The sequence below is a fragment of the Microtus oregoni genome, unplaced genomic scaffold (genome assembly GCF_018167655.1).
Source record: "Microtus oregoni isolate MIOR12 unplaced genomic scaffold, Mior012 000001F_ref0000356, whole genome shotgun sequence".
Taxonomy (NCBI): Eukaryota; Metazoa; Chordata; class Mammalia; order Rodentia; family Cricetidae; genus Microtus; species Microtus oregoni.
In genome coordinates, this window is record NW_024543060.1 from 48,726,473 (window position 1) to 48,742,979 (window position 16,507).

At 46.7% G+C, this 16,507-nt stretch overlaps 1 protein-coding gene across 3 annotated transcripts in view; it reads right to left on the bottom strand.

Moving 5' to 3' along the window:
* Abcc4 (ATP binding cassette subfamily C member 4) overlaps positions 1–16,507 on the bottom strand; it is a 203,061-nt gene that overhangs the window by 125,751 nt on the left and 60,803 nt on the right. For all 3 annotated transcript variants that reach the window (XM_041672868.1, XM_041672857.1, XM_041672877.1), the window contains exons 7-13: positions 15,713–15,838; positions 13,350–13,599; positions 12,214–12,315; positions 6,921–7,010; positions 5,034–5,225; positions 1,915–2,009; positions 1,606–1,692 (exon numbers count right to left, since the gene is read on the bottom strand). In XM_041672868.1, the coding sequence (XP_041528802.1) occupies positions 1,606–1,692; positions 1,915–2,009; positions 5,034–5,225; positions 6,921–7,010; positions 12,214–12,315; positions 13,350–13,599; positions 15,713–15,838 (942 nt within the window). The remainder of the gene's footprint in view (positions 1–1,605; positions 1,693–1,914; positions 2,010–5,033; positions 5,226–6,920; positions 7,011–12,213; positions 12,316–13,349; positions 13,600–15,712; positions 15,839–16,507) is intronic.

Consider the following 16,507-nt stretch of genomic DNA (forward strand, 5'->3'; position numbering starts at 1 on the left):
GATCCTTCAAGGCTCTCCAAAGTGACAAAGGGTTGATTCCGCCCAGAGCAAAATCCATCAAGTCACAATCAAGGGTCACAGGAAAGGAGGATCGGATCAAAGAGCTGGGTCAGAGCCAAGTGCCAGCCGCTCTTGCTTTCTGTGCTCTGAAATGCTCAACCCAGTACCACGCATGTGTTTTTGTTTGTATCGTAGTAAAATTCATATGCCGTAAAAGTCACCACCGTGGCCACTTTGAAGTGTCTTATCTGCAGCATGAAATACGTTCACACTGCTGTCCAGCCCACCACCACCCACAGCCAGAATGCTTTCATATCCACAACAGGCGACACATTTGTGTCCCATGCAGATGTAGGGCTGGTCACTCCCCACCATCTGCCAAGCCCCAGAAGGCCACGCCCAGTAGATGGTCTGGTGTTCCATCCAGTCCTAGAATCCAAAGCCTAGATGGGTGGTTTTCACTATGCTGAGGGTCTGTTATAAACTGAACCCCACTTCCCTAAATTCATACCAAATTTACAAAAGGTCAACACCTAATGGTTTAGATAGAAGTTCTAGAGGGAAAGCTAAGAGTAGCTATGAGGGTAGTCCTCAAACAACCTGATGGGTGTCCTCTGAAGAAGAGGGAACTTGGGAAAGATACCCAAAAAGGAAAAGACAGAAGATGGCCATTGACTTCCACCCTCCGTGGCTTAGTCTGGGAGAGTCACAGCAGACTCTAGCATTTTATTTTGGTGCACAGACCTAAAGAAGGCAGAAAGTACAGGTTAGCATTTCGGGGGGCTCTAAATCTGCCATAAAATCTGCAGCACCCCTTGAGGGAAATGTGCCCACTTGCTGCTGTCATCTGGTGCCTTGCTTGTCCACACCTTTACACCTGTGTCATGAGTTCCCATTCTCAGTGTCCCCAAACCTCCCAGTCTACAGTTCAACATATATCACTGAGATCTCTTCTGCGGGGCCCTATGAGACCACTGAATCTCACTGCGAAGGAGGGGCTGGAGAGACAGTCAGTTAAGAGAGCTTGCAGAGGACCAGAGTTCGGGACTCAGAACCCATGTCAGGTGGCTCACAACCAGCTCTAACTCCAGTTCTAAAGGAACCCAGTCCCCTCCCTGGCCTCCTCTGGCACTGACACACATGTGGCATTCACTGACCAGACACATATACATACACACACACACACACACACACACACACACACACATTGAAATAAATCTCATTTGCAAATTTTGGAGGAAAAAAGCCAACTCCCTAGTACCAAGTGGCCAAGCCCCTTCCTTCAATTTAAAAACACACATCTTTTTTCTTCTTGGGGCCTGGGTCTTCTAGTCTCTTGGCTAAGAACTTCAAGGAGCTATAGAAAACAAATAAAGAGAGTGCCCTCTGATCTGAGACTCTACACACAGGCTCTGTGCATTTTGCCACACTAATGGCACCTTCCCTATTTCCCTACCTTGATCTTAGGCTTGTAAAATGTGTGATATGGAGGGGAAGAGAGAGGTGCATTAATGAGAGCCTAGATGAAGCTGTAGAAATTATTTCACGGGGCCCAACTGGAAGGGTTCCTGAACACGGAGCTGACATAAGACAGCACAAACTCACAGCTGGAAGAGGTGTTTTCCCACTTCTGCATCTACTGCGCTGAGTGGATCGTCGAGGAGGTAGATGTCGGCGTCTTGGTAGACTGCCCTGCAAGGCAAAGAGGGAAATCAGACCGAAGGGCGCCTCCCTGGCCACTGTCTTAGGGATCGTGGCGCTCAGTCACTGGATGTTCATCCAAAGCACCCATGGATTGCTCAAAACCAGCGCTTTGTATGGTACAGACACAGTGAGCAGATGCTACACGCCCAGCCCCCGCCACCGCATGCTTCCGTTAAGGCTCATACACAGGGCTGCTGGAAGACAAGTTACCGTGCTAAGTTCACCCGTGCTTTCTGCCCTCCGCTGAGCGTGGCTCCCCGGTCTCCTATCACAGTCAGATCCCCATCCTCCAGAAGCTGCAGGTCCTGCACGGAGACAGAGGGAAGCCTCAGAGCTGCTCTTCCGCAATCATCTTACACACCTTGCAGCAGGACTTTAGGGGCAGGGCGAGGAGAACACACAGGACCCAGGGAATCTCCGTGTTACACTTCCTATGAGGATTTAACTATTTCTGAGGTACTCTGATGGAGGAAGGTCATTGGCTAATAAAGGCACTGCCCTGGCCCATTTTATTGGTTAGAGGATAGGTGGGAGGAGTAAACAGAACAAAATGCTGGGAGGAAGAGGAAGTGAGCGCAGAGACTCCACAGCTCTCTCGGGAGCAGATGCCTGAGAGAGAGACGCCATGCCCCGCTCCCGGGATGAAGCTCCGACCCAGGATGGACTAGGCTAGAATCTTCCCGGTAAGACCGGTTCTCACAGATTATTAGAGATGGGTTGATCAGGATGTGAGAATTAGCCAGTAGGGGCTGGGGCTAAAGGGCCAAGCAGTGATTAAAAGAATACAGTGTCTGTGTAATTATTTTGGGCATAAGCTAGCCGAGAGGGCGGCCGGGGTGCTGGGAATGCAGCCCCGCAGCCCCTATTACCACAGTACTCAACTATGTTAATGATATCTGCCAAGTGATGAGCAGAGATTCGCCATTGTTTGGACACAGCGACTGTGGCAGGGAAGGAAACAAGGTCCCTGCAGCATCCGTAATGGAGGCTGACACTATGAAAAGTTAGTAAGGGTGTGCAAGACAAGGAAGGTAGCTATCAGAGGGACTGGAGAGGGAAGGTTCATCTCCCACTGGACGGCCAGCTAGGGCTCAGACAGAGAGTGTGGAGTGTGGAATGAGCCCGCCAAACCTGGGCAAAAACGATGGCATCAAAACAGAAAGGAAGAACACATCGATGCTGTGGGCGTGGTCAAAGGAGAGTGTTAGGAGATGATACTGATGAGGGAGAGGGGTCACAGGTTCACACCTATGAAATTCAAGGGAGGGCATGATCTGCCTCATCAAGTGGGAAGAATCACTAGCTGAGGCAAGGTCCGGGCTAAGGAGATGCTGAAGCATTCGGCGTGAGAACTGTGACGGAGTGGGAACAGTAACATTAGAGACACCAGGGAATTAATTAATGGTAAGATTCCAGATTCATGTACCTCTGTGTGTGCACATATGCACATGTGAGCATGCATGCATATAGACATGCATAATCAAGAGCCAGTGAGAGGCCTGGCGGTGGTGAAGAGCGCCTTTAATCCCAGCACTTGGGAGGCAGAGGCAGGTGGATCTCTGTGAGTTCGAGGCCAGCCTGATCTACAAGATCTAGTTCCAGGACAGGCCCCAAAGGTACAGAGAAATCCGGTCTCAAAAAAACAAAACAAAATGAAAGAAAGTCAGTGGGAGAACCAGAGGCACACACAGAGAGGGAGAGATAATATAGTAATAGGTATGTAGGCACAGTGAGTGAATAAGAGAGACGAACACACAAGACTTTGAATATAAGAGAGCTATTATTCTGCAGTTAGCGCCCCTTCTTATTATTATATTATTTATACTATATTATGTTTGTTATATAGCATGTATGATTGCAATGAGATATTACTACTTAATACAAGTCTAATTTGTCACTGTGGCTTGACACACACTCTCCTATGAACTCTAAGCCAGCAGGCAAGAAAGTGCCACTAAAACATGAAATTATTTTCTTTCCACATCATCATAAACCCCCCCTGACCAACACAATCGTGACATTCCAGCTACAGTTCAAATGAAACTGTATTTTCCTCAGAGAGCTGACTAAAGAGCCTTCAGCACCACAGCTATGAGAGATCTGCCTAGCCTTTCCTATACAAAGAACAGCCGGGTGTCCAGGACTCTGTAAACAGACCCTGTGGAGAGCTCCTTCAGGCTACTATTGACCAATTCTTGCAGCCAACGCAAGAAACAGCATCTGTAGGAATTCGCCTTTTGTCTACCTGCTAACTTATATTTACCCATCAGGTACGTGCGGTTTTGATCAATCATCTATGAGTTTTATTAAAATCACCATGCATAACAAAAATTTCATTTTACTTTCTAGGAAGCTCAGTGTCAAGTCTGAGAACCTACTCTCTCCTGGAGACATGTTAAGAGTATTAAAAAAAAAGAAGTCACTAAAACATGTTGTTTCCTTTAAAATGAATAAAGTATAAGTCAGGCCGAGGCTGCAGACTCTCTTCCTGGTTTATTCTCGGGTGTGCAAGCTGACAATTGGAACTTGGGGTCCACAGACTGACTAGGACAGGGATCATCTCAAGCCATGTTATTCTTGAATGCTGAATGGTGTGGGGCCCAGAGACTTCTTTTAAACACAATTTACAGACAAAACACAAAGGCTCCAGGATCCCCTAAAAAGTACCGTGGAGTGGAGATGGGGCCTTACATGTTCTGACAGAAACGACGAACAACCGGTCACCCGGTGAGTGTGGTCAAAGCTGTGTGAAGGGTACGGCGAGGGCTCAACACGCTAACCCCTCCACTTCTGCAAATTTTTGCAATTGTTCAATGTTTTGTAAAAGTGAAGAATCAGGAGACGGCTCACTGGTGAGGAGCACTGACTGCTCTTCCAGAAGCCAGGATTGATTCCCAGTACCCATATGGTGGCTCATAACTATTTGTAACTTCAGTTCCAAGGGATCCAACACACTCTTCTGGCCTCTGTAAGCATCAGATGGGCAGATGGCACATAGGCGTACATGCCAGCAAAACACCTATCCACATAATAGAAAAATAAATACCTTTTTTTAAAGTTCAGGATTACAGAAACAGGTGGAAAGGGGGATGGGGGCACACCCCTTGTGGGAGCAAGGCCGTGGACAAGGTGATGGGCTCAAAAGGACACGAAAACAGTTAAAAGTGAACAGAACTCAATAAAAGGAAACCAAACAGCAATGAGCGGGGATAGAGCAGTTTCCAGAAGCGTAGCGTAAGGATTATAATAACTGAAAAATCTTCCAAAGCCAGAATTTAAAGAAACAGCCACATGACTAGAAAACAGAGTGTAAGAGACTCAAAGGTCACCTTCTTCAAAGCGCAGGCCTTGATCACTTTCTCATAACGCTCCTTCTCGTATTTCTTCCCAAATAAAATATTGCTCCTCACGGTTCCCGAGAAGACCCAGGGCTGCTGAGAAACGTAGGCGATCTTCCCGTGCACGTTGACGAGCCCACTGGACGGAGGCAATTCACCCAGCACCGCGCTCAAGAGTGACGACTGAAAAAGAGTGTGCAACACACACATGCTGTTAATGTCGGCACAGAATAAACCATGCTCCCGGCATGCCTAGCCCTGCCAGTTTATCAAGCACCAGCTTCTCGGGGGAAACAACACTAGAAGCTGCAGGTAAAAGCAAAAACAGAACATAAATTTCACCGCTGTATTTGATAGAAAAAAAAAGTACACAAAAATAGATTATGGCAATTGACCCTCCCAAATGACCTTCCGCCAAACGCAATGCTATATCGAATGGCTGGCTATATGCAATTAAGAATGAAATATGAAATACTATGTGTAATTAACAATCTTTGCTGGGCATTGTGGTGCAGGCTTATAATCTCAGCACTGGGGAGCAGAGGATGTAGGATCTGTGGGACCCCACAGCCTCAAATCTGTTCTATCTTGACTAAAGTCCAGAGAGTTCAAACCTATTCTTGCTCCTCAAGGACAAATAACAGAGTGTTTGGCCAAAGATGTCTCACTATTCAAAACCAGACAACAGGATGGTTGACTTAGGGCATGGATACTATGTGTTTGAGATGTAAGGAGGTAATCACACTTGTTTGTTCCTTGAATCATGGGAGGGAGATCTTTGGCCCTCCTCTTTGGATTGGGGTATATAAAGACTATGAGTAATAAACTCAGGGTTGTTACAGTATGCACTGAGAGCCCACCCTACTCTATCTTCTGTCTCTTGTATCTTTTTATTCCTCACGCCCCTTTTCAGACATGTGCAAAAAAATTGGCTGGTCTCGACAAGAGTCAAAGTCATCCTTGGCTACATAGCAACTCTGAGGCTATTGTGGGCATTCTGAGATCCAGTCTAGATAGACAGACAGACAGATAGACAGACAGACAGATAGATAGACTCATAGACAGATGACAGTTAGATACACAGATACATAAATAGATGATAGACAGACAGACAGATAGATAGATAATGACAGATAGATAAACAGAAAGACAGACAGATAGATAGATGACAGATAGATAGATAGATAGATAGATAGATAGATAGACAGAAAGACAGACACACAGACAGATAGATAGATGACAGATAGATAGATAGATAGATAGACAGATGATAGATAGATAGATAGATAGATAGATAGATAGATGTAAATGAAAATGAACAGAGGAATGTTGGTATCAACACAACGGGCATATCCAACATTGAATGAAGTTGCTGCCGCATCCAGATAGCCCAGATCGCCTTTGCTCAAGTGCCTGTTCCAGACGGGCCATGCACCAATGCTGCATCCAATGCACAGGAGAAGACCTTTGTTTAAAGGAGTTCTGAGGAGCAAACCTTCATCATACACAGGAGTCCCCCTCCAGTCTATCACATGTGTGCCTACCACAATCAGAGAGCTGGAGACTATCCACCTGACCTGAACCCAATCCTGTGAAAGGCAGTGGTGCCTGGGTCTGGGCATCTCCGTGCATCCTTCGGTCCAGGCACAGCAGGAGCCACAGCTGTGTTAGAGCTAAATACGAGGACCGGCAGGACTTGGGTAAGTCGTGAGAGGAACTGTCTCATCTGGACAGCCTCCCAACACCCTGTAGCATTTAGAGGCCAAACTGGAAAAAGGAAATCTCTCTCATCCTTCATCCTTCTGTCCTGAGGAGTAGCAGTCACATAAGCAATTCCCAACGAGCCAACTCTAAGACAAAATAAAACAAGAAACTTACCTTGCCTGCTCCCACTGGACCAATCACAGCTAACAATTCACCAGGTCTGGCAGTAAAGGAAAGGCCTTGCAGGGTTGGAGTGTCTAAGGCCTAGGAGGTAAAGTTTACAAAATGTCTTATTTTAAGGAAGTAACATAACCACTTTGAAAAGTAGGAGAAATTAAACTACAGCCACCGATACGTACAAACGTAACCCGTATTCCTTCCTCACTGAAGATGTTATGGATTGACAGCCTTCTCGCGCTGTTTACCTAATAAGCTTAGTTAAATCAATAAACTTGAGTCCACATTTCCATATGAATTCGGAATTTAAGCAGGACAAAGGACAACACTGTCTTCTCGTGAGGAGAGATTCTTGGCTCATACTAAAGCACTAACACAATATTCCTATTAGAATATCCCGTGCAGGAGGATTTAAATCGTTCCGAAATGTTCACTGGGTCCTTAGGCTTTGATCCTCCATGTCGCTCACTCCCACAAGGTGGCAGCACAGAACACACCAGCATGTCTGGCCCCTGAAGAGCAATGTGACACCATCCTTAACCTTTGTGACCAGGAATCTCAGCAGTAGACTCGAGACTCAGGACTCAGAACGACTCTTGGTAGCATGAAATCAATCACAGAAAACAACGTCCTACCAATACCCTCAGCACTGCAACAAGAGAGCGAGTTTAAGAACAAAACTTAAGACATTAAGCTCAGTGTAGGCTAGCAGGTCAGGTACACCTGTGACATTCACGGCCTGTCTTGCTGAATAGGGTCAACACAATCCTGCTACCATAAAAACCACGGAGGTACAGGCTGCACGGTGGGTGGATGGGGGCAGAGGTAAAGCATAGTATACCATGAGAAATCACATTCCTGGGCAACCTACACATTTTAACATAGAGAAGTGTAAGACTCTATGTATGGCTTATATAAGTATTGCAAATTCAAGAACTTAACACTGCGAATTCTTTGAGCTGAGATTATCGGGAGCACAAGTGTGGAAATCCATATGTAAATACACTGGATAAAATCGCACTAAAGCTATGCACAAGTGTGGAAATCCATGTAAATACACTGGATAAAATCGCATTAAAGCTATGCACAAGTGTGGAAATCCATATGTAAATACACTGGATAAAATCGCACTAAAGCTATGCACAAGTATGGAAATCCATGTAAATACACTGGATAAAATCGCATTAAAGCTATGCACAAGTGTGGATCTCCATATGTAAATACACTGGATAAAATCGCATTAAAGCTATACACAAGTGTGGATCTCCATATGTAAATACACTGGATAAAATCGCATTCAAGCTATGCACAACTGTGGAAATCCATATGTAAATACACTAGATAAAATCGCATTAAAGCTATGCACAAGTGTGGATCTCCATATGTAAATACACTGGATAAAATCGCATTAAAGCTATGCACAAGTGTGGATCTCCATATGTAAATACACTGGATAAAATCGCATTAAAGCTATGCACAAGGTAGATATGAGAGGCACAGATGATTCTCATTTCACACTTGGGTCTCATCTCCAAGGTTTCCCATGGGAATACCAAAAATCTCACAATCCCCAAAAATCTGGAACGCCCTATTCAAACATTTCAAAGTACACAACTTATACTAAATTTCAAGAAAAGTGATCGCTGACAATTTTTAAGTTGTTTTATAGCTTCTTAGTTAAATTTCTTCAAGGAGTCAAATCAAATCCGCATCTCTATTCAGTTGAGAGACGTGGGCTCTACAGAATCTTAAGAGAGCCCTGGACCAGAATAACGTTTCCTTCCCTTTGCCAACAACAATCAGCACATCGGATTGGCTTGTCTTCAGCAGTAGCCAGATGTACGGAAAGGAGAAGCGTGGTCAGACCTTCACAGTACTGACCGCCAACACTAAGAACGTTTGTCTAAATCCCACATGAACGTGTCAGACAGCATACTACATAATACTGATGGTAACGGTGGAGAGTGGAGACACTGCTGTCCGGGGGCCATTGCTCACGGGGTACATCTGAGTGTACCACACAGCTAAGGCTGCAGTAAACTCATCTGAACCCCAAGCCTTCTGCAAGATGTTCTCTTGAAGAACCAGTGTTCTGTACAACACACTGAGGAAAATGGTCCTCTGTATCACAGAAAAACAAGAATAAACCAAAGACTACACAGTCCTTGTGAGGACAAAGAGGCTCCTGCCCTTTGGAGGCTCCAGCCTGAGCACGGCTGTGCTGTGAGCAGAAGGGGGCAGAGAGCAGCTGGGGAGGCATTGGCCCGTCACTCTCAGGGTCCAGACACTACCCACAGTGATGCCACCGGTGATGAGCCCTTGCTGCAAGCTGAGCCGCACCCTGGGGATACGGCAGTGAACAAGGCAGAGGACAGCAGTCCCCAGCCCCTCTGGAGATGCACAGGTCCCCCAGGGCCATAAACTGTGAGCTTGGAGGCTGAGTCCTTAAGTGGGAACTGGGTTAATGAGCAGAGCTTTCCAGCGGGCTGTGGTAGAAGCCAAGCATGTTCTTCATTCTACCCTGGTTTCTCCCAGAAAAACACCCTCCCACACCTAGTGGCCTTTCTGGACCTGACCACCAGGGCACCCCAAGCAGAGGTCATAAAAATCCCACAGACAAAGCCAGGAAAACAGATGGTAGAATTCCGTGTGAAAATGCAATCCTGAGAATACTTGGAATCAAACAGCCCATTTCTCAGTGTGGCAGAGTTGGAGAGAGAAGAGACCCGGCTAACAGACCTCCTGAAGGGCTGTGTCTAATCCAGCAGCGTTCCCTAAGGTGCTTTCCAGTGTCTGATCCAGCAGCGTTCCCTGGGGTGCTCTCCAGTGTCTGATCCAGCAGTGTTCCCTGGGGTGCTTTCCAGTGTCTAATCCAGCAGCGTTCCCTAGGGTGCTCTCCAGTGTCTGATCCAGCAGTGTTCCCTGGGGTGCTTTCCAGTGTCTGATCCAGCAGTGTTCCTGATCCAGCAGCGTTCCCTAGGGTGCTCTCCAGTGTCTGATCCAGCAGTGTTCCCTGGGGTGCTCTCCAGTGTCTGATCCAGCAGTGTTCCCTAGGGTGCTTTCCAGTGTCTGATCCAGCAGCGTTCCCTAGGATGCTTTCCAGTGTCTAATCCAGCAGCATTCCCTAGGGTGCTTTCCAGTGTCTGATCCAGCAGCATTCCCTAGGGTGCTCTCCAGTGTCTGATCCAGCAGCGTTCCCTAGGGTGCTTTCCAGTGTCTGATCCAGCAGCGTTCCCTAGGGTGCTCTCCAGTGTCTGATCCAGCAGTGTTCCCTGGGGTGCTCTCCAGTGTCTGATCCAGCAGTGTTCCCTAGGGTGCTCTCCAGTGTCTGATCCAGCAGCGTTCCCTAGGGTGCTCTCCAGTGTCTGATCCAGCAGCATTCCCTAGGGTGCTCTCCAGTGTCTGATCCAGCAGCGTTCCCTAGGGTGCTCTCCAGTGTCTAATCCAGCAGTGTTCCCTAGGGTGCTTTCCAGTGTCTGATCCAGCAGCATTCATTTAGGGTGCTTTTCCGTCCTGTCTCTAATACGGCAGCATCCACCTAGGGTGCTTGTGCAGCGCTGTATCTAACTCAGCAGCACTCACTGAGGGCTCTTGACAGTGGCATTTTGGCCATGGTTCCTATCAACACTTTAAATGCTGGGATATGCCAAGAAACTGAAGAAACACTTCCAGGCCAGATAAAGCACCTTGCAGGAATTTCCATGGGTCAAGAATGCAGGGCTGTGGTTGTCCACATCTGGACTCACAGTGCTGGTTTGTGGAGAGAGCTGAAGCATTGTGGCCAGATTCGGAGAAAGTGATTACAGACCACACAGTACTCACACATGGGCAGGCATGTAAAGAGAGCAGGAGTCTGTGGTTTGACATGCGTACCACAGGGCAAGGGGAGGCAACGCAGAGCTGGAAAGGAGTCTTGCTCAGCTTCCAGTTGGCTTTCGGCTACATTCCAAACTCAAGCAATCTGTACTTCCTAGGTCCTCTTGCCGACTCAACCTCAGCCACAGAAAGCACCGATTGGAGGCTGGTAGTAATCACGCCCCCTTCGCACCCTCGGCAACCCCAGCTTCTGGAGGCAGCTGGGGTCCCTGTGAGTGTGGTTTCTTCTCACTCAGAGGTTGGGAGCACATCCCTGCGATTGCCAGTCTCCAGGCAGCCTCATCATGGCCTCTTCTTCTCCATCTCTATCTACTTAACACACTCATGCTCCCCTGCAGCAGACTCTTGTTTCTCAGACTGAGAGGAGTTCTGTGATGCTGGAGACCCCAACGCAGTGGGCAGCGGGGTGTACTAAGTCTCTAAGACTGAGCACTTGCTCACAGCTATTCCTGCTACTCTTCCTGTTTGCCTGTATGCCCATGGAATCCAAGGTGGGAAATCCTCCTGGCCTCGCCTGTTTTACTATCTACTCAACATGTGTGAAACCCTACACCTAGAAACCCAGGCACTTTACTGTGTTGGTCTGCTGCCTCCTCCCTGCAGGTTGCCATTCAGGGAGCCAGAGGCAGAGAGCACTGAGATCCCAGGGTCCTCATTCTGATCCGCTGAAAACAATACAAATCACAGATTCTTTCTACATGCTCTAACATGGTATGAAAACAAGGTAAAAACCTACGACAGTTTAGAATGTGCATAGTTAATTCTTCCCATACTAACCCCTAGCCTGCCCAGCCCTGTGCACTCTAACATCGCCAATACCCAAACTTGGGGATATTCAGTTCAAACCAATGATAAAACTTTCTGTGAAAATGAGATAAATAACTTTCGGGAGCTGGGGAAACGGCTCAGCCGTTAGAAGCACTGGTGGCTCTTCCAGAAAACCTGGGCTTCATTCCTGGCACCCATGGGATGGCATGCAACCATCTGCAACTCCAGTCCCAGAGGATCTGATGCCTTCTGATCTCTGCGGGCAACTGCACACAAACATGAACTCAGACCCTCATGCACATAAAATAAAATAAAGATTTTTTTTTAAAGATCAACTTTTAAATTCTTTAGAATCACGGTATTTTGGATTTTGATAATTTTTATAAAACCTTCACAGGACAGGGTACCCTGCCCTCTCTTAGGACTGGATGGGGAGGGAGGAGAGTGAGTGGGGGAGCGGGAGGGAAATGGGAGGAGGGGAGGAAGTGGAAATTTTGAATGGTATTATTTATAAAGCAATAAAAAAAGAAAAATTTATAATCTTCAGTATATGAGCCGATTGCCTTTTACAGACTTTGTAAAATTGTCCACATTCTGCTTCATCAATGTCACCCATGATACCTTAGAAATCACAGGGATTTGTTACCTTGTCCCAGAAAGCAGTAAAATCTTGCACATGGACAATGGCTTTGCCGTCACATGGTTCCTGGGCTTTGCGCTGTGGAAGTTCATCAAGTAACAGAAAGTTCTGGAGAAAAGGAAAAACATGAACTATCTTAACCACAGGAATAAAAGCATAATGTAAACGTAAAACTTCTTACAGTCTAAAGTGTGGCCGGGAGCTGCCTCTGCAGGCGAGAGTGTCTGACACGAAGCCTGCCACTCTGAGTTCAATCCTAAGACCTCAGGGTAAAAGGAGAGACTTCCACAAGCTGTCCTCTGACCTGCACATGCGTGCCTTGACATGTGACCCTCACACATAATAAATATGTAATAAAATACCTTAAAAATAGCGTCAAGTCCCATCGAACGTGCTATGCATTAACAGATTATCTATGACGAGACCACCCGGCTGGTGCTATGCACACGACCTGGCTCTGAAGTCTCGGGGAAGGAAGTGTAGCAAAAGCAGAATCACAGCAGAGGAGCACAGGTGTGAAGCCACAGCCGGGAGACGCTCTGCATCATACACTTCCAACGATGCTACGTTCAAAATCCGTCCCCAAGTATTGTGTTTAAAAAGGAAAGGAAACTGCAAATGAATGGCACAGGCCACTCAACTCGGCCCTGGACTGAGTCCCTACCTAGCTGTCTGGTGAGGCTAGAACGGCAATTCTCAACCCGTGGGTCACGACCCCTTCTGGAATCCAATGACCCTTGCACAGGGGACACCTAAGTGACCCTATACTTGATCTGTATACCAAATGATTTACATTACAATTCATAACAGTAGCAACAAAATACTCATATGTTTGGAGACGCCACAACATGAGGAAATGTATTAAGGGGTGGCAGCGTTAGGAAGGTCGAGACCCACTGGTCTAGAAGATGAAATTTGTGTGGTTTTCCACGATTCCCTTGATCCTAGAGCCACCATTCAGATATCAAGAGCCCTGTGCTGTTGCTATTTCTATTGGGCCCACCTGGGTTTCAGCACACTGCACCTACAAATAGGGCACCATACATCACTCTGGACTCACTAACAGTTGGATGCTCACAGGACTAAAGTCCGCCCAAGACAAAGCGGCACTATGGAAATCATCATTAGAACTCTGCACAAACCTTGATCCTTCGAATGCTGATTACTGATTCTGACACTTTCTCAATGGCCGAGGGGAAGAAGAGGGTGACGGTCAGCCGAACGGCACTATACAGACTCATGGTCACAAACACGTGGCTGGCTTTGATCTCATGGCCAAGCAAGACATAGGTAGTGAAGGTCACAAACAGAATGATTTTGTTCGCAATGAAAAATGACGCCATGTTCATCCCTCTGAGGTAGGAGCTGCCCAGAATCTTGGAAATTTCCTTCCTAGAAAAGAGAAATAAGTAAATTTTCACATAGAAACGCCAATATTGATGTTACATGCATGAGGCCCCTTGTTAAGCAGTACACACACGTTAAGATACACTGTGGGGGCAGGAGAGATGGCTCAGTCTGCAAAGAGCTTCCGTGCAAGCATGAGAACCTGAGTGTGACCATAGCATCCACATAAGAAGTCAGGCGTGGCTGGATATACATGACTCTATATTGCTCCGTGCTCCGTGAAGGTCTGGGCCAGCTATTTCTGCCTAAGGATGAATCTACCGTTTTACGAGAGCTGTTCTCTCCTCCAGAGAGCTGCTGAGCTCAGAGGGGACAGGTTGTTTCTCACTCCTTCTTCTGTCACCTGTAAGGCCCTGGACTAACTCTAGGTACGTTAGTAGGACCGACGTGAAAGTTATCCGGCACCTCCAGCACTGGGGAGACAGAGTCAGGTCCCTGAGGCTCACTGGCTACCGGTCAACTGAGTGACTGGACCTCAGGTCCCAATGAGAAACCCTATTTCAAAAAACAAGATAGCAGGCTTCTGAGAAACAGTATCTGAGGAGAACCTCTGGCCTGCCCATGCATGTAAACACATGTACACACATACCTACACACGTGTAAACACGCACACGTGTAATAAATAATTTTTAAATGTCCTGTGACATTACAGAAACAGTGGTGAACACATACTCGAGGAAAGCTTCATTAAAACCACACGGGACACAAACCACTAGCTCATCCAACCAAACACTGCTAGAGGTGCAGGAGAACAGTTTGGGTCACTGTGAGTTGATTTTTACCAAAAACTCAAACAGATGCATTCAGCTAGCATATCTAAAGGTTAAGTCCTGGGTCAAAGACCTTGCAGGTGATCTAAGGATGGATGAGACACAGCCTTTCCTCTCCATGAGCTCAGGAGAACTGCACCCCTAAAACTGAGAGATTTCGTCCAGAACTAGAGACAGAAATAGCTGGTATGGAGCTTCATGGGGCACGGAGAAGAAGAGTGCTAGAGTGTGCGATCCTTGGCAGAAGCCACAGACAAGGGACAGAAGACATCTCTACCTAAGAGGGTATTTCAGGTGTCCAGGGATACCAGAGGTTATAAAGTCCTATGCCAGAGTATGCAAAAATAAACAAATGTTTGAAATGAACAAAATGAATGATATTTCCATAATAGTCACTGGAAGGAATAACAACCATTTACTGTGGGAGGATGCTCTTGTACACTGTAAAGATTTGTCACTCATATTAGTTTAATAAAACGCTGATTGGCCAGCAGCCAGACAGGAAGTATAGGTGGAGCGACCAGACTAAGAGAATTCTGGGAAGAGGAAAGGCAGAGACGCAGTCACCAGCCAGATGCAGAGAAAGCAAGGTGAGAATACCTCACTGAGAAAAGGTACCAAGTCACGTGGCTAAAAATAGACAAGAATTATGGGTTAATTTAAGTTGTAAGAGCGAGTTAGTAATAAGCCTGAGCGTACGGTCCAAACTGTTTATAATTAATATAAGCCTCTGTGTATTTCACTGAGAGTGAATGGCTGTGGGACTAGGCAGGACAGAAATTTCTTCTACACCTGTTCTTCAAGTCTGGTTCGATACAGGGATGCTTGGTCTCCATCACCCTCCCAGTGCGCGGACATCAGTAGAGCTTTATTTTAAATGTGATTTTCTAAAATTCTTGCATCTTGAAATCAATATGTATAGAAAATTTAAAGCACTAAAAAATATTTGAACTTCCATTTTATCATTAGCAAGAAGCACATAAGACATGCATTTGAAGACTGGGCATGTAGCTTAGTGGTATATGTTACAATGCTTGCCTAAAACATGCAAACTTTTGGGTTCAATTCCCAGCACCATCAAAACTAAACAAGAATGAGAAAGACTGAGACAGACACAGGGAGAGAATACGAAATGTGGCTGGTGCCTGAAAACAATGGTACCTAGAAGCCCAAGTTAAAATGACATTCAAGAATGTTACATACATAACATTGCTGCCACATGCAAGATGACACATATCATATCTGAGTTATCAAGGGAACAAAATTCATTCGGTAAAATTAGGAAATGGAAAAGTGCAAAATACGGCACAGCCCACACCAAGACTTACTTCCTCAGTTTGGTAATCAGGTCGGCAAACGACGTCTCCCAGGCGTACATTTTTATTATCCTCATGCCTGTGATGACTTCATTCATGGTCCTGATCCTGGCATCCGTGAAAGCTGCGGTCTTACTCCTGAGGGGGACGCATGTGACAGATGAGACACAGCGAAGGTAGCCCACCTGTGTATATCCATCATAGGCACAGACAGGGACCCAAGGCCAAAGGTGGCCCTACAGCTCTTGTGTTCCTACAACACAGGTGGATCCTAATCACAGCACAAACAGAAGGCCTCATGAGAGATCAGCCATTTCGGCCAACTATGTGTGTCAGTGTTTACTGAGGAAAACCCAAACATGAGTCCTGATACAACCACCATTCAGTTCCCTGAGGGGCACCCAGGGTGGGAGGTGAGGACGACGAGCATCAAGCTTGACACGGACATAGTTGACAGAAGTGGAACAAGACAGGAACGAAAGCTGCGAGGCAGAGGACACAGACCCTTGTTCATCCCACCAGGAGAGGAGAGAGCAATAGACGCTCACAGTGCAGGAGCAAAGAACTGGGTTTCTCGCGAAAGAGAGGACAGTCAATGGAGAAGAAGAGAGCCCGAAGCCATCAAACAACACAGCACACCCACCCCGCCCCATCCCAAATCCGAACACCTTAATGGAGACTTGCTTTGATTCTTGGTGCCTGCTTCAGGTCAAGGTCACTCTATCATCTTTTAGGCTTTCGTTAGCAGCCGTGTTTCTGACACACACGCTCTGGAACAGTGAGGCTTTGGAAGGGTTCTACTGAGAC